The 24,354-nt window shown below is 47.7% G+C and overlaps 1 protein-coding gene across 6 annotated transcripts in view; it reads right to left on the bottom strand.

Moving 5' to 3' along the window:
* The window catches only part of RALGAPA1 (Ral GTPase activating protein catalytic alpha subunit 1), a 647,855-nt gene that overhangs the window by 317,347 nt on the left and 306,154 nt on the right, over positions 1-24,354 (bottom strand). For all 6 annotated transcript variants that reach the window (XM_029598964.1, XM_029598967.1, XM_029598968.1 and 3 more), the window contains one exon: positions 10,682-10,792. In XM_029598964.1, coding sequence (XP_029454824.1) covers positions 10,682-10,792 — 111 coding nt within the window. The remainder of the gene's footprint in view (positions 1-10,681; positions 10,793-24,354) is intronic.

A 24,354-nucleotide genomic window follows, 5' to 3' on the forward strand; every position in this document is an offset into this window, starting at 1 on the left:
AAAGTTTGCTTAAAGGTAATATATTTCTTTCTAATAACATGGAGTTTGGAAATTCCTCTGCATTTTGTGAATTTTCCATGTGTGCCTATAGGTTCACCAAGGGATATGTACAGAAGATATATGTTGGAAGTTCTTAAGATCCCTGAATCTACATTTCCATCTAGTGCTATGATTTATTATTTGCTGCTTTATTTATTTTTTTTTTATTTATTTATTTAGAATTTTTATATACCGAATTTCCTGTTAGGAAACAAATCAATCCGGTTTACAGGTAACAGCAAAAATGCCTCGGGACGGGAAACAGTGCCCTTGGCTTTACAAGAAACATATTAAACAAGGCTTTACATATTAAACAAGGCTTTACAAGAAACATATTAAACAAGGCTTTACATGTAACATAATGAAACAGTACCTATTCGAAGAATCAACAAAAGGCTTTGCATGTAACATAATGAAACAGTGACTATTCGAAGAATCAACAAAAGGTAGCTTCTCTGGGAAAACTACTGGGTTGACTACTTAAATGATGTCACAATACAATAAACATGTATAGAAGATTAAAAAGTGGAGGCAGATTGTGTAATGTAGTCTTTTGGGTGGTGAAGTCCGGAAACACATAATAATAATATAATAACATTGTATAATATACAAGTGATCCAGTTATCATAGGGTGACCTAAGTCATAGCGTAACATAGAGCATAAACAATGGTGAGATGAAGTGACATAAGGTATGAAGTAACATAAGGCATAAACATTAATGTCTTAGGATGATATAAGTCATAGAGTAAAATGAGGCCATCATAACTTAATGTAAGGGGGGGTAAGTGGATAAGGGTCGAAGATTGGAGGTGGAGGAGAGAAGACAGCGAGGGATTAGTTCCTTATGTGTCTGTGAAAGCTTGACTAAAGAGCCAGGTTTTTAGCTTTTTTTTGAAAACAGGATGGCTTGGTTCTAGTCTTAAGTCTGGGGGGAGAGTGTTCCAATGGTGAGGTCCAGCAGTAGATAGAGCTCGTTTCCTTCGTGAAGTTTTTGCGGTTGGGGCATACAGTGTACCCTTGTATGCGCTTCTGATGGGTCGAGAGGAGGTATGAGGTCGAAGTTGCATCTTTAAATTGATGGGCGAGATGTTGTGAATTGATTTATGAATGATGGTTAGTATTTTGAAAAGGATCCTGTATTTGATGGGAAGCCAGTGTAGGTTACGGAGTATGGGTGTTATGTGTTCCCTTTTGTTAGAGTTAGTGAGAATTCTGGCGGCGGCATTCTGGACCATCTGTAGGGGTTTGATAGAGTTGAGAGGAAGACCGAGTAAGAGAGAGTTGCAATAATCACAAGGAGTGACCTTGGGCAAGTCACTGTTCAAGTCCGGCTGTCACAAGGAGTGACAGCCGGACTTGAATCTTGGTCTCCTGGTTCATGGTCCACTGCTCTAACCACTAGGCTATTCCTCCTCCCTTCTAAATGAGAAGCTGAGTTCAGAAGATCTCAGGAACTTTCTCCTATATTAGACAATTCCTTGGATGTTACCGTCTTACTGGAGATATCTGATACCGTGCTGCTAAGTCCTCTACATTGTTGGTATCTTTGGTCCTGGATTCTGACAGAAACTGGCTCCTTAGAATGTACTTTAGATTTTGTGGTGGCACTTTTTTTTACAATGTAAGACTATAGCAATTCCGGATGTGGCAGGATCAACTCAAAAGAAAAGGAAGCAATTCCTTCTCTTGAGACCTAGGGTCTCAGTTTTTTCTCAAGTTCTCCTGCAAATGTTGTGTTAAATATAATAGTATTATGCATGTTTTCTTTGAACCAAGCCAACTTTCTTTTCTTCTCGCTGACAAATTTGTATTTTCAGATCTTCCTGTTTCTGCACCTAGAGTTCTAGTGTAGGTATAATCTTGTATTATTTGACTGCCCGGGAGATAGCTGTACTCCCCTTTGCGCACTGCTGCAATCACCATCCGCAATGTTTCCATTCGAAAGTGTGGCATGTCAAAGGCCACGTTGACTCTTTGCAGATCTAGAATGGGCCGAAATGAACCCTCCTTCTTGGGGACCATGAAGTACATGGAATACCTTTCTTGGCCCAGCTCCTCTTGCAGCACCGGGATGATGGCTTCCAATCGCTGCAGTCATAGAAGAGTGTCCCGCACTGCCGCCCACTTATTACTTCCAGAACCCAGTAGTCAGAAGCGATTCTGGTCCACTCCTCAAAAAAACAGGACACCTTCCTCCGACAGTCAACAGGAAGGAGTGGACCAGCCTGCCTTCATTGGGCGGGCTTCGCACCACCAGAACCCTGCCCTATCTCTGGTTGACCTACGGGTTCCTCGAAAGGACTGCTGTCTTCCCAAACCCTGCTTCTGCGTGGAGCAAAATCTCCTAATCTCACGGAAAGGAGTGCGAGGCAGGAAGGTCTTATTTCCCTTCTTAACCTCAGGCAATCTATTCCCCTTAGAATCTTCCAAATGCTTCATCAACACCTCCCCAAACAAGTTTCCTTTGAAGGGGAGACTACAAAGCTGCGCCTTGGACCAAACATCCTCTGACCAATTACATAACCACAGGAGTCGTCATGCAGCTACCGCTGATACCATATTCCTAGCCCGAGTGCGAAACATATTATAGAGGGCATCCACCCCATAGGCCACCCCCACTTCCAACCGAGCACTCTGACCAGGATCAGCAGATGTCCCAGCGGTCTTCTCCTGCACCTTCTGTACCCAGCACAAACAAGCCCTCTGCATTAGACTCGCGCAGACCGCCGCTCAAAGGCTCAGAGCCGAGACCTCAAAGAGTCTCTTCAACAGAATCTCCAGCTTCCAGTCTTGGACATTCTTCAAGGCCGCTGACCCTGCCACAGGAATGGTGGTTTTGTCACCACTGACACCGCTGCATCCACCTTTGGAAGCTTCCATAGCTCTAAGATTTACTCCGGCCATAGCCCTGGCCACCTTCAATACTGCTTCCGGGAAGTCTCACTCCTGGTCGATCAGCTTCTTCACCTGCTTTGGCAAAGGGAATGCCTTCAGCGGTCCACACAGCCCTTCCAACACCGGGTTTACCCCTCATTGTCTGAATCCTCCTGTGCAATCTTAATCCCCAACTCCTCCAGTACCTGAGGGATGAGAGGCCGCAACTCCTCCTTACAGAATAACCTGACCACCCTCAGGTCATCCTCTTCTGCCAGAGGGACATCATCTGCATCTGGCTCACCACCCATTGGACCAGCCGCACGTTCCGCACCCTGACCAAGTGCCTTGGTCCACTTGCGGATCCCCCTGCAGATCATTGCTATCAGAGTCCTCCAAGGAATCCTGTCCTCACAATCGATCCAGGTCCAGCACTTCCCACCTGAGTGAGGCCCTGCTCTGGCACTAGCACACAAACTTTGAAATGTTTGTATGCTAATGCCAGAAGTTTAAGTAGTAAGATGGGAGAATTAGAATGTATAGCAGTGAATGATGACATAGACTTAATTGGCATCTCAGAGACATGGTGGAAAGAGGATAACCAATGGGACAGTGCTATACCGGGGTACAAATTATATCGCAATGACAGAGAGGAGCACTCGGGAGGAGGTGTCGCGCTTTATGTCCGGGATGGCATAGAGTCCAACAGGATAAACATCCTGCATGAGACTAAATACAAAATTGAATCTTTATGGGTAGAAATCACTTGTGTGTCGGGGAAGACTATAGTGATAGGGGTATACTACCGTCCACCTGGTCAAGATGGTGAGACGGACAGTGAAATGCTAAGAGAAATTAGGGAAGCTAACCAAACTGGTAGTGCAGTAATAATGTGAGACTTCAATTACCCCAATATTGACTGGGTAAATGTATCATCGGGTCACGCTAGAGAGATAACATTCCTGGATGGAATAAATGATAGCTTTATGGAGCAATTGGTTCAGGAACAGACGAGAGAGGGAGCAATTTTAGATCTAATTCTCAGTGGAGCACAGGACTTGGTGAGAGAGGTAATGGTGGTGGGGCTGCTTGGCAATAGTGATCATATGATCAAATTTGATTTAATGACTGGAAGAGGAACAGTGTGCAAATCCAAGGCTCTCGTGCTAAACTTTCAAAAGGGAAATGTTGATAAAAAGAGAAAAATTGTTAGAAAAAAACTGAAAGGAGCAGCTACAAAAGTAAAAAATGTCCAAGAGGTGTTGTCATTGTTAAAAAAAATACCATTCTAGAAGCACAGTCCAGATGTATTCCACACATTAAGAAAGGTGGAAAGAAGGCAAAACGATTACTGGCATGGTTAAAAGGGGAGGTGAAAGAAGCTATTTTAGCCAAAAGATCTTCATTCAAAAATTGGAAGAAGGATCCAACAGAAGAAAATAGGATAAAGCATAAACATTGGCAAGTTAAATGTAAGACATTGGCAAGACAGGCTAAGAGAGAATTTGAAAAGTAGTTGGCTGTAGAGACAAAAACTCACAGTAAAAACTTTTTTAAATATATCCGAAGCAGAAAGCCTTGAGGGAGTCAGTTGGACTGTTAGATGATCGAGGGGTTAAAGGGGCACTTAGAGAAGATAAGGCCATCGCGGAAAGATTAAATGATTTCTTTGCTTCGGTGTTTACTGAAGAGGATGTTGGGGAGGTACCCATTATGGAGAAGGTTTTCATGGGTAATGATTCAGATGGACTGAATCAAATCACGGTGAACCTAGAAGATGTGGTAGGCCTGAGTGGCAAACTGAAGAGTAGTAAATCACCCGGACCGGATGGTATACACCCCAGAGTTCTGAAGGAACTAAAAAATGAAATTTCAGACCTATTAGTAAAAATTTGTAACTTATCATTAAAATCATCCATTGTACCTGAAGACTGGAGGATAGCAAATGTAACCCCAGTATTTAAAAAGGGCTCCAGGGGCGATCTGGGAAACTACAGACCGGTTAGCCTGACTTCAAAATAGTGGAAAGTGTTCTAAACATCAAAATCACAGAACATATAGAAAGACATGGTTTAATGGAACAAAGTCAGCATGGCTTTACCCAGGGCAAGTCTTGCCTCACAAATCTGCTTCACTTTTTTGAAGGAGTTAATAAACATGTGGATAAAGGTGAGCCAGTAGATATAGTATACTTGGATTTTCAGAAGGCATTTGACAAAGTTCCTCATGAGAGGCTTCTAGGAAAAGTAAAAAGTTATGGGATAGGTGGCGATGTCCTTTCATGGATTGCAAACTGGCTAAAAGACAGGAAACAGAGAGTAGGATTAAATGGACAATTTTCTCAGTGGAAGGGAGTGGACAGTGGAGTGCCTCAGGGATCTGTATTGGGACCTTTACTTTTCAATATATTTATAAATGATCTGGAAAGAAATACGAGTGAGATAATCAAATTTGCAGATGACACAAAATTGTTCAGAGTAGTTAAATCACAAGCAGATTGTGATAAATTTCAGGAAGACCTTGTGAGACTGGAAAATTGGGCATCCAAATGGCAGATGAAATTTAATGTGGATAAGTGCAAGGTGATGCATATAGGGAAAAATAACCCATGCTATAATTACACAATGTTGGGTTCCATATTAGGTGCTACAACCCAAGAAAGAGATCTAGGTGTCATAGTGGATAACACATTGAAATCGTCTGTTCAGTGTGCTGCAGCAGTCAAAAAAGCAAACAGAATGTTGGGAATTATTAGAAAGGGAATGGTGAATAAAACGGAAAATGTCATAATGCCTCTGTATCGCTCCATGGTGAGACCCCACCTTGAATACTGTGTACAATTCTGGTCGCCGCATCTCAAAAAGGATATAACTGCGATGGAGAAGGTACAGAGAAGGGCTACCAAAATGATAAGGGGAATGGAACAACTCCCCTATGAGGAAAGACTAAAGAGGTTAGGACTTTTCAGCTTGAAGAAGAGACAGCTGAGGGGGGATATGATAGAGGTGTTTAAAATCATGAGAGGTCTAGAACGGGTAGATGTGAATCGGTTATTTACTCTTTCGGATAGTAGAAAGACTAGGGGGCACTCCATGAAGTTAGCATGGGGCACATTTAAAACTAATCGGAGAAAGTTCTTTTTTACTCAACACACAATTAAACTCTGGAATTTGTTGCCAGAGGATGTGGTTAGTGCAGTTAGTATAGCTGTGTTTAAAAAAGGATTGGATAAGTTCTTGGAGGAGAAGTCCATTACCTGCTATTAAGTTCACTTAGAGAATAGCCACTGCCATTAGCAATGGTAACATGGAATAGACTTCGTTTTTGGGTATTTGCCAGGTTCTTATGGCCTGGATTGGCCACTGTTGGAAACAGGATGCTGGACTTGATGGACCCTTGGTCTGACCCAGTATGGCATTTTCTTATGTTCTTATATTCCCCTGCAGGCCCCACAGCCTCTCTCGCACTCAGTGGGAGTCGGCATCATGATTGACGCGGTCCGCAGCTAAAATGAACCCTGAGTGGGAGAAAGAAAGCCGCCGCTGCTGCAGTTGCTGTCCTGGCTCTGGGTGCTGAAAAAACAACACAAGCCATGCGGTTCTCTACTCACTCTGATGCCGAGCCGACGGAGAAAACAGGCCTGCCTTTTTTTTTTTTTAAACTTCACCTCTTAAAGAGACAGCCTCCCGAGCAACCCAGAAAAAAACCAAAAGAAAGCTATACTTTCCTGTTTCTGGGTGCTCTAGGATGCTGCAGCCAGTTGGACTGGGTGAAAGGGCCTCAGGGGGGGCGAGAGAGCCAGGACTCCTGGCTTTCCCTCCCCCTGGAATCAAGGGTCAAGCCTAGCCAGCTCAACCAGAGGGATGGCCCACGAAGGAGCCTAACACCCCTGGGAGCTCAGTCTTCAGTTCTTCTGTCTTCTCTCTAAACACTAAGCTAACTTTATTTTATTTATTTTTTTAAGCTACTATCAGACTGCAGGTTTGCACCTCTACCATCTGCTAGAGACAGATAAATACTGAGGGATTGCTGGTGGCACTCTCAGTTAAGTAGCAGTACCTGAAAAGTTTTTATTCTCTGCCTCCATCTGCTGGTAGGGACGCAAAACATCAGTTGTCAGGAAGATTCATTTTAATATTCTGTGGTTGCTTTTGAAATGCATTTCAAGTAATTTAAGTGCTACTCTCAACTGCCCTCTCTTCCAAAGATTATGCACACCAAAGCATAGGTCAACATTTGTCCCAGCTGCTTGCCTCACAAATATGCAGCATATGAATGTTATCCCTATTCCTTTCCCATTTGTTCTCCCTTTTAGAGAAACTAATCACCAACAATATATCAGCACTTTTCCCGGTTGCCCTCCCTCCTAGAGATGCTTTAAACCAATAAATACTTCAGCACTTGTCTCCCCAGCTGCCCTGCCACTTATAGAGATTATATACCAATACAAACCTAAGACAGTAACTTTTAAACAGCGGCACAAGTGTACATGCATGCGTGTATGGTGGCTCGTGTGAATAGACGCGGCCATTTTATAACATGTGCGCACATGCGAGCACAATTTTATATGGACATGCATTTGTGTGCGCAAATGCCAGCTCTACTGCGTAAGTGGGGGGGATTTTATTAAATATGCACACTGATGCAATTATCGGTTTTCCCATTCCATTCCCAGTTTGCACAAGTAAAGGCTCCCGACTTCCTAACCCCCCTAATTAACCTTCACTTTTACCCTATTATCCCTGACCCTTCAAACTCTGCTTATTAGCCCTGATCTTTTTAATTTTAAAACATCCTGCCTTGCACCGAACCACGCAAACAACCAAGAGCTGCTACCTGCACGCGTAAGGAACTGCACGATAAGCCCTTAGACAGTCCATCTTGAAGGACACACAGAATATCAGACACTGAAGTTCGAGTCGGCGAAACGCCCCGTTCTAAACACCAGGACTCAAAAACCTTCCACACTCTAATGTACGCAAGATTAGTGGATGTCTTATGTGACCGGAGGAAAGTAGAAACTACTGCAGGAGAATACCCCTTACCTCTTAAACGGCGCCGTTCAAACACCATGCCGCTAGACAGAAGTGATCCACTTCTTCCAAACAAACGGGTCCTTGGTGGAGAAGATCCAGAACCTCTGGAAACCGTAGTGGACCTGCCTCTGCTAGATTGAGAAGGTCCGCAAACCAAGGGTGCCTCGGCCACTCCGGCACCATTAAAATTACTCGCGCCAGATGACGCTCTATCCGGAGTACTCTGCCGATCAACGGCCAAGGCGGGAATATGTAGAGAAGAACGTTGACAGGCCAGGGTAGAACCAGGGCATCCACTCCTTCCGCCCCTGTCTCTCGACGACGAGAGTAGAACCTCGGAGCCTTGGTGTTCCAAAAAGTTGCCATGAGGTCTGTGCTGGGTCTGCCCCACGTTACGCATATGCACTGAAAGGCTTTGTCTGCCAACTCCCATTCTCCGGGATTGAGATGATGTCGGCTGAGAAAACCCGCTTGCACGTTGTCCACCCCTGCAATGTGAGACGCCACAATGCTAAGTGTTGTTCCGCCCAGCTGAACAACAGACTCGCTTCCACCGCCACAGAGCGGCTCCTGGTTCTTCCTTGATGATTGATGTATGCCACTGTGGTCGCATTGTCCGACAACACCCGGACTGCTTTCCCGTGCAGGAGCGGTCAGAATACTTGCAATGCTAACCGCACTGCTCAAGTCTCCAACCGATTGATCGACCACAGAGATTCCTTGGGGGACCACAGGCCCTGTACCGATCTTTGGCACACCACTCCCCAGCCAGAGAGACTGGCTTCCGTGGTGACCATTGTCCATTCGGGCACCTCCAGAGGAACCCCCTTGGTTAGATTGTCTGTCACCAGCCATCACGCAAGACTGTCCCTCGCCTCTTCTGTAAGTGGCAAGGGCAGAAGAAACAGTTCGGAAACTGGGTTCCAACGGGATAGTAAAGCATACTGCAAGGGTCGCATATGAGCAAACGCCCAAGGCACCTGCTCCAATGTCGAAGCCATGAACCCGAGAACCTGTAGATAATCTCGGACCCTCGGAGGACTCTGAGCAAGAAGTCTTTCACCTGGTCATGTAACTTCAAGATGCGCTCCATGGTAAGAAAAACTCGTCCCTTCTAAGTGTCCAACAGCGCTCCCAAATATTCCAAGGACTGAGAGGGTACGAGTTTGCTCTTTAAGAGGTTGAAAACCCAGCCCAGTGACTGCAGGAACTGTAGCACTCATGCCAGCGCTTCCGATTTTGCTCGAATCAGCCAGTCATCCAAGTACGGATGAACCAGGAAACCTTCCCTTCGGAGACAGGCCGCCACCACTACCAACACCTTGGTGAATTGTCCTGGGCGCGGTTGCCAGCCCGAAGGGGAGAGCCTAAAACTAAAAATGCTGGTCCAGAAGGCAGAACCGGAGAAACCTTTGGTGGTCTGGACGGATGCCTATGTGCAGGTAAGCTTCCGTGAGATCCAGCGACGCGAGAAACTCTCCCTATCTGACGGAAGCTATGACCGACCTTAGAGTCTCCATGCGAAAACGAGGGAGCCAGCCAGAAATGAAATACCCAGAAAACAACTTTAAAGCCCCCCCCCCCCCCGAGGAGAGAGGACCCGACCAAAGTGAAAGTAAAAAGTTCAAATAGAAGAATTTTATTTTTTTTAATAAATCGGGACTTGCCTGAAGTGGTCTAGGGTGCTGATCTTTCTGGGTGGAGTGAGCCGGGCTCCCTGGTATCGCACCCACGCTGCCCAATGTATTAAATTAGGGTCCTCAACCCTCGTTGGCAGCTGCCTCAGACCAGCAGGGGATGGCCCTCTCAGAGCCTAACAATCCTCTGGGAGGCGGGACACAGGCAATACTTTTTTTTTTTTTAAAGAAACATTCCTAAAGATCACCAATACCAAAAGAAACACTATTAAACTTTGAAAAAACTGACTAAAAAACTTCCTCAAAATTAAAACTCTGACCAGACTAGGTTTTGCACCTCCACCATCTGCTGGAGACAGAGAAATACTGGTGGACTGTAGGTGGCACTCTCCAATATAAGGCGGAGTTTTATTTTAAAAACATCTGTCTCTATCTGCTAGAGGGGGGAGAAAACCCAGCAGTCTGGACTGATCCGGGTACTTACAGGGAAGTAAAGTTACGTGGTAGGGGACCCTGGCATGCACTTATGCACATAAATACTTATGCGCACATTTCAAGTTACCTTCCCGGAATGCCCATGTCCCACCCGTTCTCTGCCCAGAACACACCCACGCCCTGCCCCTTTTTTATCTTTTTGATTTGTGTGCGTATTGGGAGATACGCGCATTCTCGGGTGCTTCTTCAAATCCGTGAAGCGCGCACCAGGCTGAGACGCGCATATCTCCTGGCTTTGGCACGTGTAAGGGCGTTTAAAACTCACCTGTTAGCATCTATCCCAATTGCCTTTCCTCCTTGAGAAACTGCACACCAACAATGCCTCAGTACCTTTCCCAGCTTTCCTCCCTCCTAGAGATGTTTCAAGCAAATAATACCTCAAATATCTGTCCTAGCTGCACGTCCTCTTAGAATATTGCACACCAAATTTACCTCTGCACCTGCCTCAGTTGCCATCTCTTCCACCTATACGTCATTAGACAATTTCCCCAACACTTGCTTTAAAAATATAAAAAAAATACCTCCACTTACCATGTAAGATACATATTAAAAAGAAAAATATATATGCAACTAGCTGTTAACAGAAAGCAATAACTTACTTCAATTATTTTTAAGGGTGACTTTGCTTGATAGGTTTGAAGCCTGTCCACATAATTGATCAACATGCTGAGTACACTGCAAGCAACCTGGGCAACTGTTTTGTTTGGAAACTAAAAAAACGAAAACAAAACAAAGCACATTCAAATCAATTTAAGTGCTATAGTTAAAATCAGAAAATAAATCTCTGTGTAGCTATCAGTTTTATGAGTTACAAAAATAATTTGGTCAAAGTAGCATACAGCAGCAGGGAGGCTTAGGTTCATAGTTTGGTTCAGTAACAGTCAGCTCTTAGCTTGCTACAGAGGTGGTACACGAGTCCCAGGAAAGCAAGAAGGACTATTACTGCTCAGACACTCTGCTGGTATAGGAGTGGAGCAGAAGGTTCAGCATCATATGAAACTTTCAATGAGACTTGCATTGCCTGGGAAACTGACTCAGAACAGAGGCAAAAAAAAAAAAAAAAAGACACCCAAAAAAGTAATAGGGCTTACACTTACCATGGCAGATTACTTGTGCAACTATACCTTCTGAATGCTCATTTTCAATAGTTTTTCTCTCTCATCTTTTCTTCTGACATCACTTATTTCTTGGTACCATACTTTAGATTGTAAAAATACTGCAAAAATGCTATACTAATATATAAAAAGTAGAAACCAAAGGGCATATGTTCTGTGAACTACAGAAAAATTTGGACTCTTGAGGTTAATATTCAAAATAGAAAGTTTATGTAAGTTAGTTAGATAAGACTTAGCCAGCTAACTTATCTGGGATATTCAGCAGCAAGGTTATGTTGCTGAATATCCATATATAAATTACCACTTAGGCAGATAAGTTATATCCTGCTAAGGTAGACATCCTCAATGGCAGGTCTAAGTTATCCAATTAACCTAACCAGATACACTTGAATATCTGCATATATCCAGCTAACTTAACTGGATAAGTAGCACTGCCCCTTTATGCCCAAATTAGTCCCTGAATATTGGCCTCCCTGATCAGAGAGTAACCCTACATCTATCAGTTGCAATGCTAATATCTTTTCAGAATACCAATGAATTAAAGCAGATGAAAATCTTCCTCATCCTCCAAGATTTTACCAACTTTCCTCATCAGTGCTTAAAGTCACATAATCCATTTTAGATCCACACTTTTAACTGAAAGCAAAACTATTTTAACATTGAAGAAAGCACAGCTGATTACCTGCAACAGGTGTTCTCTGAGGAAAGTAGAATGTTAGCCTTCATGCATGAGATACATCATCAGATGGAGCCCCGAGGTGGAAAACTCGTGTCAAAGTTTGAAGAACTTGACTAGGCACATTGAGCATGCCCAGCATGCGCTTACCAATCGTACACATGAGGTCCCTCTTCAGTCTCGTAACAGAATGATGATTAAAAATAAAATATAGGAGAAATCCAACTCCGCAGGGTGGCAGGCGGGTTTCATGAGGACTAACATCCTACTGTCCTTGGAGAACACCTGTTACAAGTAAGCAACTCTACTTTCTCCAGCAGGATGGTAGGTTCTATAATGAGGTAGGGTGAGGCAGCCGCTTCAGGCGGCAGAATTTTGAGGCAGCAAAAACGCTGCTGTGGCATCTGTCTCACACTGCCTGCCCTGCCGTGACTGCTGATTGCCTCACACTCAGCTGCCCTCTGTGTTCACAAAGTGCACACATCTAATGATCTAAAAAAAAAAAAAAGAAGAAAGGTGCGACGTCCCACAGCACGTGGCACAGGTTCAACATTTTCTGCTGTTGTGACACCTGCCTCCAAAATAAAGTTTGTAAAAAAAGAAAAACAGTGGCAACATTCCTGTTCTCGTGTCCCCTTTGCTGCTGCCTTCTTGGCCACTCATCTCAGCAGCGGCCAGGCGGGGACCAATCCTGGGAACTCTCAGGATTTGACTTGGAGACTCCGGAATTCTAATGGAATTGACCAACACCCATAATCTCCGAGTGCCTTGCAGTTGCTGTGCTAGTGAAGCAGCCAGATTAGAAGGCGTCTTATTGACCTACACGGGCCAATTGAATGCCTCCTTCCTTTTCCCTGCCCTGTGACCAATTAGAGGCCTCCTGTCTTCTTCCTGCGGACCAATGGTATGCCTCCTCCCTTCTTCCTGACTGTGCTGGAAGGAAGAAGGGAGGAGCCTCTGTTTGGCCTGAAGGAACATGAAGAAGGGAGGAGGCCAATAGCAGAAACAGCAGTAGAAGATGCTGCTGCTGCTGCTGCTATAGGCTGGAAGAAGTCCTCCTATCATCCCCAAAAGGAGGTTGCTGCTACTGGTGAGTTTAGGCTGGGGAGAGGTAGTCAATGGGGGTGGGGGGGGGGGGGGGTATTTGTGCATGTGAGGGGTCATGTGAGAGTGTATATATGTGAATGGGTGTGAGCATGGGGGAGGGAGTATTTCAGGGGGAGGGGAAAAGCATGCCTGTGAGAGTGTGTTTATGTAGGAAGAAGAGAAGTAAAAGTTGAATGAGTATGGCTGTGAGGGTGAGTGGGCATGTGTGTGTGGAAGAGGGAGAGAAGTGAGCATGCATGTGAGAGGGGTGTGTATGTGGGAAAATGAGTAAAGCTGTAAGTGAGCATGTGAGAATGTGTCAGAATAAGGAATGAGAGTTAGCATGTAAGAATGAGCGTGTGTGTGTGGAAAGTGATCGTGAACATGTGAGTGTTAATGTGTGTATGAGAATAAGTGTGCACATGTGGAGCTTGGCTGGATTCATGGTAATATCAGGGTGACTGGAAATCAAAAGTTCCCATGTATGGCGGGGACTCATGCTGAGGAAAAAAAAAAAGCTGAGTCTGCCCAAGGGTCCAGGATGTCAGTGAGGGGGCCGAGAGGTAGAATGGGACAACTGCAGCCAAGATGATTTTAAGGCAGCAGCAGCTCACATGCACTATGGAATTTGGGACAGGGCAGAGCAGGGCAGCTGCTGGGATGGAAGCAGAGCAAGAGACCAAGAAGGCACTGAGTAGGCAGGCTGCAGGCCCACTCCAGTAGCAGTGCTGCCTGCAGTGAAACTTCTGTTGGAGAATACTAAATATGCAGCAGCTCCTTCCCCTCCTGAAGAGACACACACTGTTCTTGGGGTGGGTGAGGTAAGACAATAAATGAAAGAGACCAGTCTTGTGGGGAGTTCATAGTGACTGCTGAGAGACCGCTTTAGGGGAAGGAGGTGACAGTAACTGGAAAGAGACAGACTACTCTGGGGGGTGACAGTGACTCATGAGAGAGAGTCTGGTCTGTGGGGGAGCGGGTGACAGTGACAAGAGAGACTGGTCTTGTGGGGGGATGACAGCAACAAGAGAGACACCAGTCTGGGGGAGGGATATCAGTGATGAGAGAGACCAGTCTGGGGAGAGAGCTGACAGTGACTGGTGAGAGAAAATGGAGAGAGAGCAGTGTTAGCCTTTGGGTAGAACGTGCTGGATGGTCACCCTAGGCACCACCAGCATCATCTATCCTGTCGCGACCTAAAGAAAGGCCTTGATGGGCCACAGCTGACACCATCCCGATGCGGCCTGAAGAGACAGGGATGCCCTGAGTGTGTGTGCGCAAGAGTGTGAGCTTGTGAGCTTATGTGTGGGTGTGTGGATATGTGGGTACGTATTGGAAAAATAACTTACCTGATAATTTCGTTTTCCTTAGTGTAGACAGATGGACTCAGGACCAGTGAGTTATGTGCTCTTCTGCTAGCAGATGGGAGATGGAGTCAGATTTCAAAGCTGACGTCACTCTAGATATACCCCTGCAGCTCTTCAGTTTTCTCTTCAAAAAGCTATTGTGGATATATCTTGCTTAATTAACTTGAGTAAACTTGATTAAAACTTGATTGAACTGGTTCAACTGATTTCAAAACTGGAGACCGCCAGTGCACTCAAACAAATAACGCCGACACCGGACAACTGTGGGTGTCAAACTAGGGGTAGGTAGCGGCTTACCCTTATTTGCTTAGTCTCGAGGTTCACTTTCCAAGATTCTTCTTTGAGGCAGCCGTGGGCGGGATGCTGAGTCCATCTGTCTACACTAAGGAAAATGAAATTATCAGGTAAGTAATTTCTCCATTTCCTAGCATGTAGCCAGATGGACTCAGGACCAGTGGGATGTACAAAAGCTTCTCCCGGACAGAGCGGGAGGCTGCCTGTGGCCCACTTAGTACTGCCCTTGTGAAGGCTGCATCTTCTCGGGCCTAAACATCCAGGCGGTAGAACCTGGGGAAGGTATGTATGGAGGACCACGTTGCAGCCCGACAGATCTCGGGGGGCTCTAGCAGCTTGGTTTCTGCCCAAGAAACCTCCTGTGCCCTCGTAGACGGAGCCTTAACCTGAAGTGGTAAGGGCTTTCCTGCCTCTATGTAGGCTGCCTTGATTACTTCTTTGATCCAGCAGGCTATGGTCGCCCACGAGCCCGCTTTTCCTTGCTTCTTCCCGCTGTGAAGAACGAACAAGTGATCCATTTTGCGCACTGGTTCTGATCTTTCCAGGTATTGCACCAGGAGTCTGCCAACATTTAGATGAAGAAGAAGGCATGAGTCTTTAGAGTCTTTATGTTCATCGAGAGATGGCCTGGTTCAATTGAAAATCGGAGACCACTTTCGGTAGGAAGGAGGGGACGGTGCACAGCTGTATGGTTCCAGAAGTGAACCTAAGGAACGGTTCCAGACAGGATAGTGCCTGTAGTTCGGAGATGCAAGGAGCTGAACATAGCCACCAGGAATACCGCCTTCACTGTTAAGAGGCGTAGTGACAGACCGCGCGTTGGTCTGAAGGAAGTCCCTGCTAGGAAATCTAATACTAGATTGAGATTCCATAGGGGCATTGGCCACTTTAGGGGTGGCCGGAGTTGTTTAATCCCTTTCAGGAAGAAGGACAAATCCAGATGAGTTGATAGCAGGATACCGTCCACTTCAGATCTGAAGCAGGACAGTGCGGCTAATTGGACCTTGAGGGAGTTGAGTGACAACCCCTTCCTTCATACCGTCCTGTAGGAACTCCAGAATCATGGGGACCTTGGCCATCCGCGGGTGTATCCTGTGGTCCTCGCAATAGGCTTCAAATGCTCTCCAGATCCGTATGTATGACAAGGATGTGGAGAACTTGCGCACGCGGAGTAGGGTGTCAATCACAGCCTTTGAGTAACCACGCTTCTTCAGATGAGTCCTCTCAAGGGCCAGACCATAAGAGAGAATCAAGACGGATCTTCGTGAAGAATCGGGCCCTGCCGGAGAAGGTCCCTGTGGGAAGGTAGACACAGAGGGTTCCCCGCAAGGAGTCTTTGCATGTCTGTGTACCATGGCTGTCTTGGCCAATCCGGGGCCACTAGTAGAACTAGTCCCCTGTGTTGTTCTATCTTGCGGGTGACCTTGCCCAGTAGCAAGGAACCTCGGGACTTGGGCACTGAGAAGGGTGGCCAGTAGGTCCATGGCTGGGAGGCCCCAGCGATTTAGTATCAGTTGGAAAGCTGTGGTTGACAGCGTCCATTCCCCCGGGTCCAGGCTCTCTCTGCTGAGAAAGTCTGCTGAGACGTTGTCTTTTCCTGCAATGTGGGAGGCCAAGATCCCTTGTAGATTTATCTCCGCCCATGCCATGAGAGGGTCTATCTCCAGAGACACCTGCTGGCTCCTGGTTCCTCCCTAGTGGTTGATGTAAGCCACCGTTGTAGCTTTGTCTGACATTACTCAAATTGCTTTGCCTTGGAGTCTGTGGCTGAATCGCAGGCACGCTAGTCTGACTGCTCAAGCTTCCAGGCAGTTTATGTTCCATTCCGCTTCTTCCTTGTTCCATTGTCCCTGGGCCATCAGCTCCTGACAGTGGACTCCCCACCGTCGCAGGCTCGCATCTGTGGTGAGCAAGATCCAGTTCGGTGGGGATAGGCTTACTCCTCTGCTTAGGTGGTCTTCCTGTAGCCACTACTAGAGCTGAGAACTTACCTCTGCTGGTAGTTGGAGGCGAATTGAGTAGTCCTGGGACAGTGGGTTCCATCGTGACAGTAAGGAGCATGTGGGCCCTTGCCCATGGGATGACCTCTAGGGTTGATGCCATGAGGCCGAGGACATGAAGATAGTCCCATACCTTGGGGCGTGCATTGATCATCAATCGTCATAATTGTTCCATCAGTTTCCTTCTCCTCGGGGGAGGGAGGAAGACTGTTCTGTTTGGTGTTGAAACAGGCCCCCAGGTACTCTAGGGATTGAGTGGGCTGCAGACTGCTCTTGCCCATGTTCACGACCCAACCGAGTTCCTGCAGTAGGCTCTTGACTCTGCTGGTTACCTGCCAGCTCTCTTCCGAAGACTTTGCCCTGATCAGCCAGTCGTCCAGGTAAGGGTGTACCAAGATCCCTTCCTTCCTCAGTGTTGCCGCCACTACCACCATAATTTTGGAGAATGTTCTGGGGGTGGTTGCTAGGCCATAAGGTAGCGCTCGGAACTGGTAATGGTGACCCAGTATCGCAAAGCGTAGAAAACACTGGTGATCCTGATGGACTGAAATATGAAGGTAGGCTTCGGAGAGGTCCAGGGAGGTTAGAAACTCTCCTGGTTGTACTGCCATTACGACGGAGCGAAGAGTCTCCATGCGGAAGTGTAGTATCCGTAGATGATGGTTGACGTTCTTGAGATCCAAGATGGGGCAGAATGATCCTTCCTTCTTGGGAAAGATAAAATAGATAGAATAGCGCCCCGTATTTTGTTGGAGCATGGGAACCGGAGTTATTTCCTTCAGACTGAGTAGTCTTGTCAGAGTGGCTTCCACTGTCAGTCTCTTGGTGTGGGAGTGGCAGGGTGACATCATAAATTTGTCTCTAGGGATGCTGCGGAACTCCAGAGAGTAACCTTCTTGAATGATGTTTAGTACCCATTTGTCCGACGTTATCTCGACCCATCTTTGGTAGACTAGGGCAAGTTGACCCCCTATCTCCTCTTCCTGTGGATGGGTCGGCACCATTCTCATTGTGGTGCATGGCTGGAGAGTGCCCCCCGGGCCTCTCCTCTCTTGGTTTGTCAGTTCCGAAAGGGCTGGGACCTTCCGGAGGGATGAGGTACATGGAACTGCGAGTTCCTGTAGGGTCTAAAGCGTTGCGAGCCTCTGCTCTTGGTTCTTCTGGGGGAGGTTCTTCTGAGATCTTTTACTCCTATCTTCCAGTAGCCGAGGCACTGGGGATTCGCCCCATTTGCTGGCTAACTTCTCCAATTTGCTTCCGAACAAGAGAGATCCTTTAAAGGGCAATCTTGTGAGATTCGCTTTAGATGTTGCGTCAGCAGACCAATTCCGTAGCCATAGTTGTCTTCTGGCTGTCACTACCGAGACTACGCCTCTGGCTCAGTTGTGCACCAGGTCTGAGCTTGCATCCGTCAGGAAGGCTGCTGCAGGTTCCATCGTCTCACCGGTATAGGTTCCGGAGTTATTTGCCTCTCTCGAGAGGAGCAAGCAGGAACATAACACCAGTGTGCAGCAGGAAGCAATCTGCAGTGTCATTGCTGTTGCGTCGAAGGCCTGCTTAAGGATGGATTCCAATCGTCTATCCTGAGTATCCTTCAATGCAACCCCTCCCTCAACGGGAATCATTGTTCGCTTTGAGACGGCACAGACAATAGCGTCCACTTTCGGGAAACACAGGAGTTCCTTGGTCGCTGGCTCTAGAGGGTATAGGGCTTCCAAGGCCTGACTCCCTTTGAAGCTGGCCTCCGGGGCATCCCACTCCAGGTCAATTAGTTCCTGGATGGCTTCCATCATTGGGAACTAACATGAGGCTTTACGGAGGGACACCAGGATGGGGGTTCTTCTTTGGTTCCGCCATAGAATCCGTGCCTGGAATACCCAGCATCTTCAGAGTCTGGGAAACAAGGGCTGGTAATTCATCCTTGTGGAAGAAGTGAAGCATGGTTCCGTATGGTTCCGTTCCTGGAGGGATTTCTCCTTTCATCATCTAAGGTGTCTGGGTCCCTGTTAGGGAAGTTCTTGGTTAGGCGAGGCATGTCTCGAGGCATCCGAGCAGGGCCGGGAGGATCTTGTGCTTCTGGCAGGGGTTGAGCCCGGGGTGCAGCTGGGGCTGATTATGCCTGAACGAAGACTTGCAGCCCTTGGAAAAATTCCAACCAGGAGAAGGTCCCTGGGTCCATGTTAATCCCAGGGGGAGTATGAATAGGGGCCCTGGAGGTGAACTCTTGTGGAGAAACCATCTCTGTCGGGGGATGTCCGGACCCATCCCCCAACAGTAGAGGACCAAGCTTTGGTTCCCCCTGGGCTTCTTCGCAATGCTGACACAGGCAGGACTCCAGTTCAGGCTGCGCAAAGAGAGTGCCTTGTGGCCTTCTTGGGCACTGGTGCCATTGTCTTTATGTGTATGCGCGTTTGTAATTGTAAGCGCGGCTGTGCATGTAGTTATGAGCATGGATGTGCTCAGTTGTGCGCGCATCTGTATTGGACACGCACAAGTTAGGTGCATCAGCTGCCCGGCCTGCCCCGGCCTGCCCGGCCTGCCCCGCAGGAGAGCGGGGCTCGATCTTCTTTAAGGTAATTTTGTCTTCTTGCTGTAATTTTCCTGTACTGTATCAGCCTGAGTGTTAGGAAAATTACAGCAAGAAGACAAAATTACCTTAAAGAAGATCAAGCCCCGCTCTCCTGCGGTGATACCCAAGGGTCCCTCCCCCAGTCGAGAATTCCTGAGGGGACAAATGCTGTGGAAATGTGGGAGGCTGGCTGTAGTGTTTCTGGACGTGTAGCAGGGTTGCCAGCTTCCAAAAAATATCAGTGATACACTGTCTACCATTTATTTGGGAATTCTGACCCTTGCTTTCCCCTTTCTGTAGCATTTCAAATCATTGGAAGGGCCAGACTCCAAGGGGACCCCTCTGCCCCCATTACCCTCTTGATGATTTGACTTGTTTTGTGCTAGGGGGATGCCATCTTATCCCTTGCCTCAGGTAGCATATTGCCTTGAGTCGCCCCCCCGATGATAGTCCTCACATATAGGTGAATCCCTAGCTACAGACTGCTCCCCAACACAAAAGGGGACCAACAGACACCTAAACCAGGTGCCAACAGGCACAACACCTACAGTGCTGTTGGTAACAGAGGGGGAGACAGCCTGAACCCAAACAATGGCCTGTAGGTTGGGAGAGTTGGGTTCTACACCTCAAACAGGTTCAAAAGGACAAACTGGCCGAACCTACAGTGGTGTCAGCCATCCCCATACAGACAGTAATGGGATGTGAATGTGTTAAGAGAACTCCACATCACAGCCTTGCAGATCTCTTTCATGGGATCTGCTTGCAAGTGGGCCACCAATGCTGCCATGGCTTTGACAGAATGAGCCTTGACATGACCCCCAAGCTGCAGACCCACTTGGGCATAACAAAAGGAGATGCAATCTGCTAGCCAATTGGATATTGTCTTTTTGGCAATGGCAACACCCAATTAATTCTTATCAAAAGAAACAAAAAGTTGGGTGGACTGTCTATGGGCTTCTTGTCCACTCCAGATAGAAGGCTAAGGCTCGCATACAGTTCAAACAGTGCAGTGCCCATTCGCCATGGTGCGAATGGGGCCTGGGGAAGAATATTGGCAGGAAGATTGACTGGTTAAGATGGAAATCCATCACCACCTTAGGCAGGAACTTAGGGTGCGTACAAAAGACCACCCTGTCGTGATAAAATTTAGAATAAGGTGGATAAGTCACTAAGGCCTGGAGCTCGCTGACCCTGAGCGCTGAAGTGACCACCACCAAAAATATACCCTTCCAGGTCAGGTACTTAAAGTCACAGGTATGCAGTTGCTCAATAGGAACATTCATCAGCTGAGCTACCACCAATCTGAGGTCCCAAAACACAGCAGGAGGTCTTAGGGGAAGCTTCAGCTGAAGCAGGCCCTGCATGAAACATACAACTATAGGCTGTACAGAAATGGGTGTACCATCTACACCATGATGGTATGCGCAATTTGCATTCAGATGAACTCTAACAGAGTCACTTCAGCGCTCAGGGTCAGCGAGCTCCAGGCCTTAGTGACTTATCCACCTTATTCTAAATTTTATCACGACAGGGTGGTCTTGGATAGGTGTAGAAAGTAATCAAGCAGTTTTTGTGTGGTGCAGGGTAATGGATCTAGGGCCTTCTGCTCACCCCACATGGAAAACCACCTTCACTTCAGTCCATATGACTTTCTCGTGTAAGGCTTTCTAGAAGCCACCAGGACCCGAGACATCTTCTAAAAGATCAAGCGGTTGCAGAATCAACCTCTCAACATCCAGACTATGAGCGACAGGGCCTGGAGGTTGGGATTCCTCAGTCTACCCTGATCTTGCATGAATAGATCTGGGGAAGTCCCCAGACTAATCGGTTTCTGGATGAACTCCCGCAGGAGTGGAAACGAGACCTGTCTCGACCAATGAGTGGCTATGAGGATCATAGTCCCTCCGTCCTCGCAAATCTTCAAGAAAGTCTTCGCCACTAAGGGAATCGAAGGATAAGCATACAGTAGACCCTGGTTCCAATAACATCTGGCCTATACAAGGAGCAGAACCAAGGCACCCTCCTGTTCAGGGGGATGCAAACAGATCTATGTCTGGGCTCCCCCAGAGGCAGAATATCAGATTCGCTACCCTCTGGTCCAAGGACAACTCTTAGGGTCTGAACGCTCAACTCAGCCTCTCCACTACCACATTTTCTGTCCCAGCCAGGTACAGAGCCCTTGAGCACCATCCCGTGGACAGGGCTCACCACCAGATCTGGACCGCTTCCTGACATAGAAGGTACAATCCTGTGGCTCCCTGCTTGTTGACATACCACATGGCTACCTGGTTGTCGGACTGGATCAGGACAATTCTGTTGGGCAGCCGATCTTTGAAAGCCCATAGTGCATACTTGATTGACTGAAGCTCCAGGAAGTTGATATGACAACTGAGCAGACCAAAGACCCTGGGTACTGAGCCCATCTCCATAAACTCCCCACTCCAGGGTAGATGCATCTGTTAGGACAATTTGAGTGGGAAGACTTTAAAACTTTTGTAAAGTACACGCCACCAGGACAATGAGTTCCAGAGAGATGTGATGACTCGGATGTAATCCTCGAGGCTCCGAGTGGCTTGGTGCCACTGTGACCTCAGGGTCCATTGGGCTCTGTGCACGTGTAAACATGCCAAGGGAGTAACATGGCCTAACAGCTTCAACATGTGCCAGGCTGACACCTGCTGGCTCTGTTGAATATCTGCTGCAATGGTCGCCATAGCGATGGCCCTCTGGCGGGGCAGAAAGGCCTTGGCCTGAGTCTTGTTTAGCAGGGCTCCTATGAAGTCCAACTGAGGTAATTGGCTGCGATGGGACTTTGGAAAGTTGAGAACAAACCCTAGTGATTCCAATACCCTAATGGTCAAGTGCATGAACCTGACGGCCCCTGCCAGAGACATGCTCTTGACCGTCCAGGTACAGGAAGACATACACTCCCAGTCTACAGAGGTGCACCATCACCACAGCCAGGCATTTTGTGAAGACCCGTGGAGCGGATGTGAGCCCGAATGGCAACACTCTGTACTGAAGTGCTGTGTTCCCACCACAAATCGTAGATACTTCCTCTTACCTGGGAAGAGTGTATGTGGTCCTTTAGGTTGAGGGAGCAGAGCCAGTCCCCTTTTTGCAAAAGGGGGATCAAGGTGCCCAGGGAAACTATCTTGAACTTTTCTCTCTTTAGAAACTTGTTCAAGACCCTTAGGTCTAGGATGGTATGGAGTCCTCCTGTTCTCTCTGGAATCGGGAAGTACCTAAAGTAGAATCCCCACCCTCTTTGCCCTGGTGGTATGGGCGTGACCACTCTGGCCGTTGAGAGAGAGGAGAGCTCCGCTTGTAGTACCTCCTGATGCGCTACCGGCCCCCAATGTGGGTACGGAGGGCAATTTGGTGGGACACCCAATAGATTCAATTGTTATCCTTGGCGGACAATGGACAGAACTCATTGGCCCGAGGTTACACTGGGCCACTGGTTCAAAAAGAACTGCAGCCTGCCCCCGACCGGAAGGTCCATCGTCCTCGGTATGGGCAAAAGGCTTATGCTCCCTACTGCCCCCTCAAAACCCCACCCCCAGCTGGGGTTTGGGGGCTCTCTGCTGCTTCAGACAGCCATGGGAACCCTGATGGTGTTGATGGGAGCAAGGAGGCGGAGGATAGTACTTCCTCTGGCAAAAGAAAGACTTCCTTGGCCCCGGTCTTGACAGCCTCCAGGATGAGGATGACGTGTCTGGAGTACTGGCAGAGAGTTGTTGGAGGGTCTCATGGTGGTCCCGAAGTTGGGTTACATCATCCCTCACTATTTCTCCAAAGAGATTCTCTCCAGTAGATGACTCGTCAGCAGGTCCTTCCTGTACCTCTGGTAGGGAGATCCAAGACCTGCAGTCATGCTATTCTGTGGGCACAAATTCACGCTGCAAACACTCTCAATGCCGTTTTGAATACATCATAGGTCACACGGACCTTGTGATTCCTTTACTCCAAACCCTTGAACACCAGCGACATGAAGGTATCTTGCTACTGTTGAGACAGCTGGTCAGCCACCTCTTGCACCTGCTTCCAGATGTCCCGTGAGTACTGGCTCATGTAGAGCTGGTAGGCAGCGATGTGGGCAATAAACATGATGCCTTGGAACACCTTCCTCCCAAGAGCATCCATCGCTCTGTGGTCCTTCCTCAGGGGCACCAAGGAATGGGTCAGAGAGTGCTTGGCTCTCTTGAGAGCGGATTCAACCACCACTAACTGGTGAGACTTACTGAATCTGGAAGCCTTTTGGATGAGGTAGACCCTATCCATCTTGTTAATGGGAGGCACTGAGAGGGCGTGTTCCCATATCCTGAGCAGCAACTCCTTAAGGATCTCATGTACTGGGACTGCCATGATCTCCTTAGGAGGCTCCATGAACTGGAGGATCTCAAACATTTTATGCCTGGCATCCTCCTCTGTCAAAAGTTGAAATGGGATGGCCTCTGCTATTACCCTCACAAACTCTGCGAAGGTCAAGTCCTGAGGCGGGTACTTCCTTCATTTATCTGGAGAAGGGTCTGACAGGAGACCATCAAAGCCTTTGGAGGACTCAGTTAGATCATACCCCCAGGGATTACAGGGACCCTCATCCTCACTGTATGCTACATGGAATGGGGCCCTAGGTACTTCATCCAGAGGTGCAGACACAGAACTGGATAGGGGGTTACAGGCCTCAGTGTCTCTGCTGGCTTCGTTAGAGCTTTCTTCTCAGAGGAACTGGGATCAACCACCATATTGTAGGAGGCGGCCTCAGTGCCCTGCCGGGCACTGATGCTGTCCTGGGAACCTGCATCAGCTGGGTTGGCAATGCACTGATGATCTTGTTGAGCTTCTCCGGAAGCGGTAAGAGGACGGGTGGCACCAAGTCCAGAGCCACAGGACCGAAGCCCTGGATCGCCCACTCCACCATCAGCTGGACTCTGTACTCCAGCTCCTCCTCAAATGTTGACAACACTGACTGGGAGGAAGGAGGGGTGGCCAGATCTTCAGACCAGCGAGGGGGATTGGCAACAGGCACCAGAACTGGTGGAGACCATTGCGGAACGCCGGCACCGACAGAGAATGGGCTCTCCTTGCAGTGGGATCATTTTGGGGGCACTGCAGCAAATGCTGGTGCATCCTCATGCCCAGCATCGTGCATTGACAGGGGC

The sequence above is a fragment of the Rhinatrema bivittatum genome, chromosome 4 (assembly GCF_901001135.1).
Source record: "Rhinatrema bivittatum chromosome 4, aRhiBiv1.1, whole genome shotgun sequence".
NCBI lineage: Eukaryota > Metazoa > Chordata > Amphibia > Gymnophiona > Rhinatrematidae > Rhinatrema > Rhinatrema bivittatum.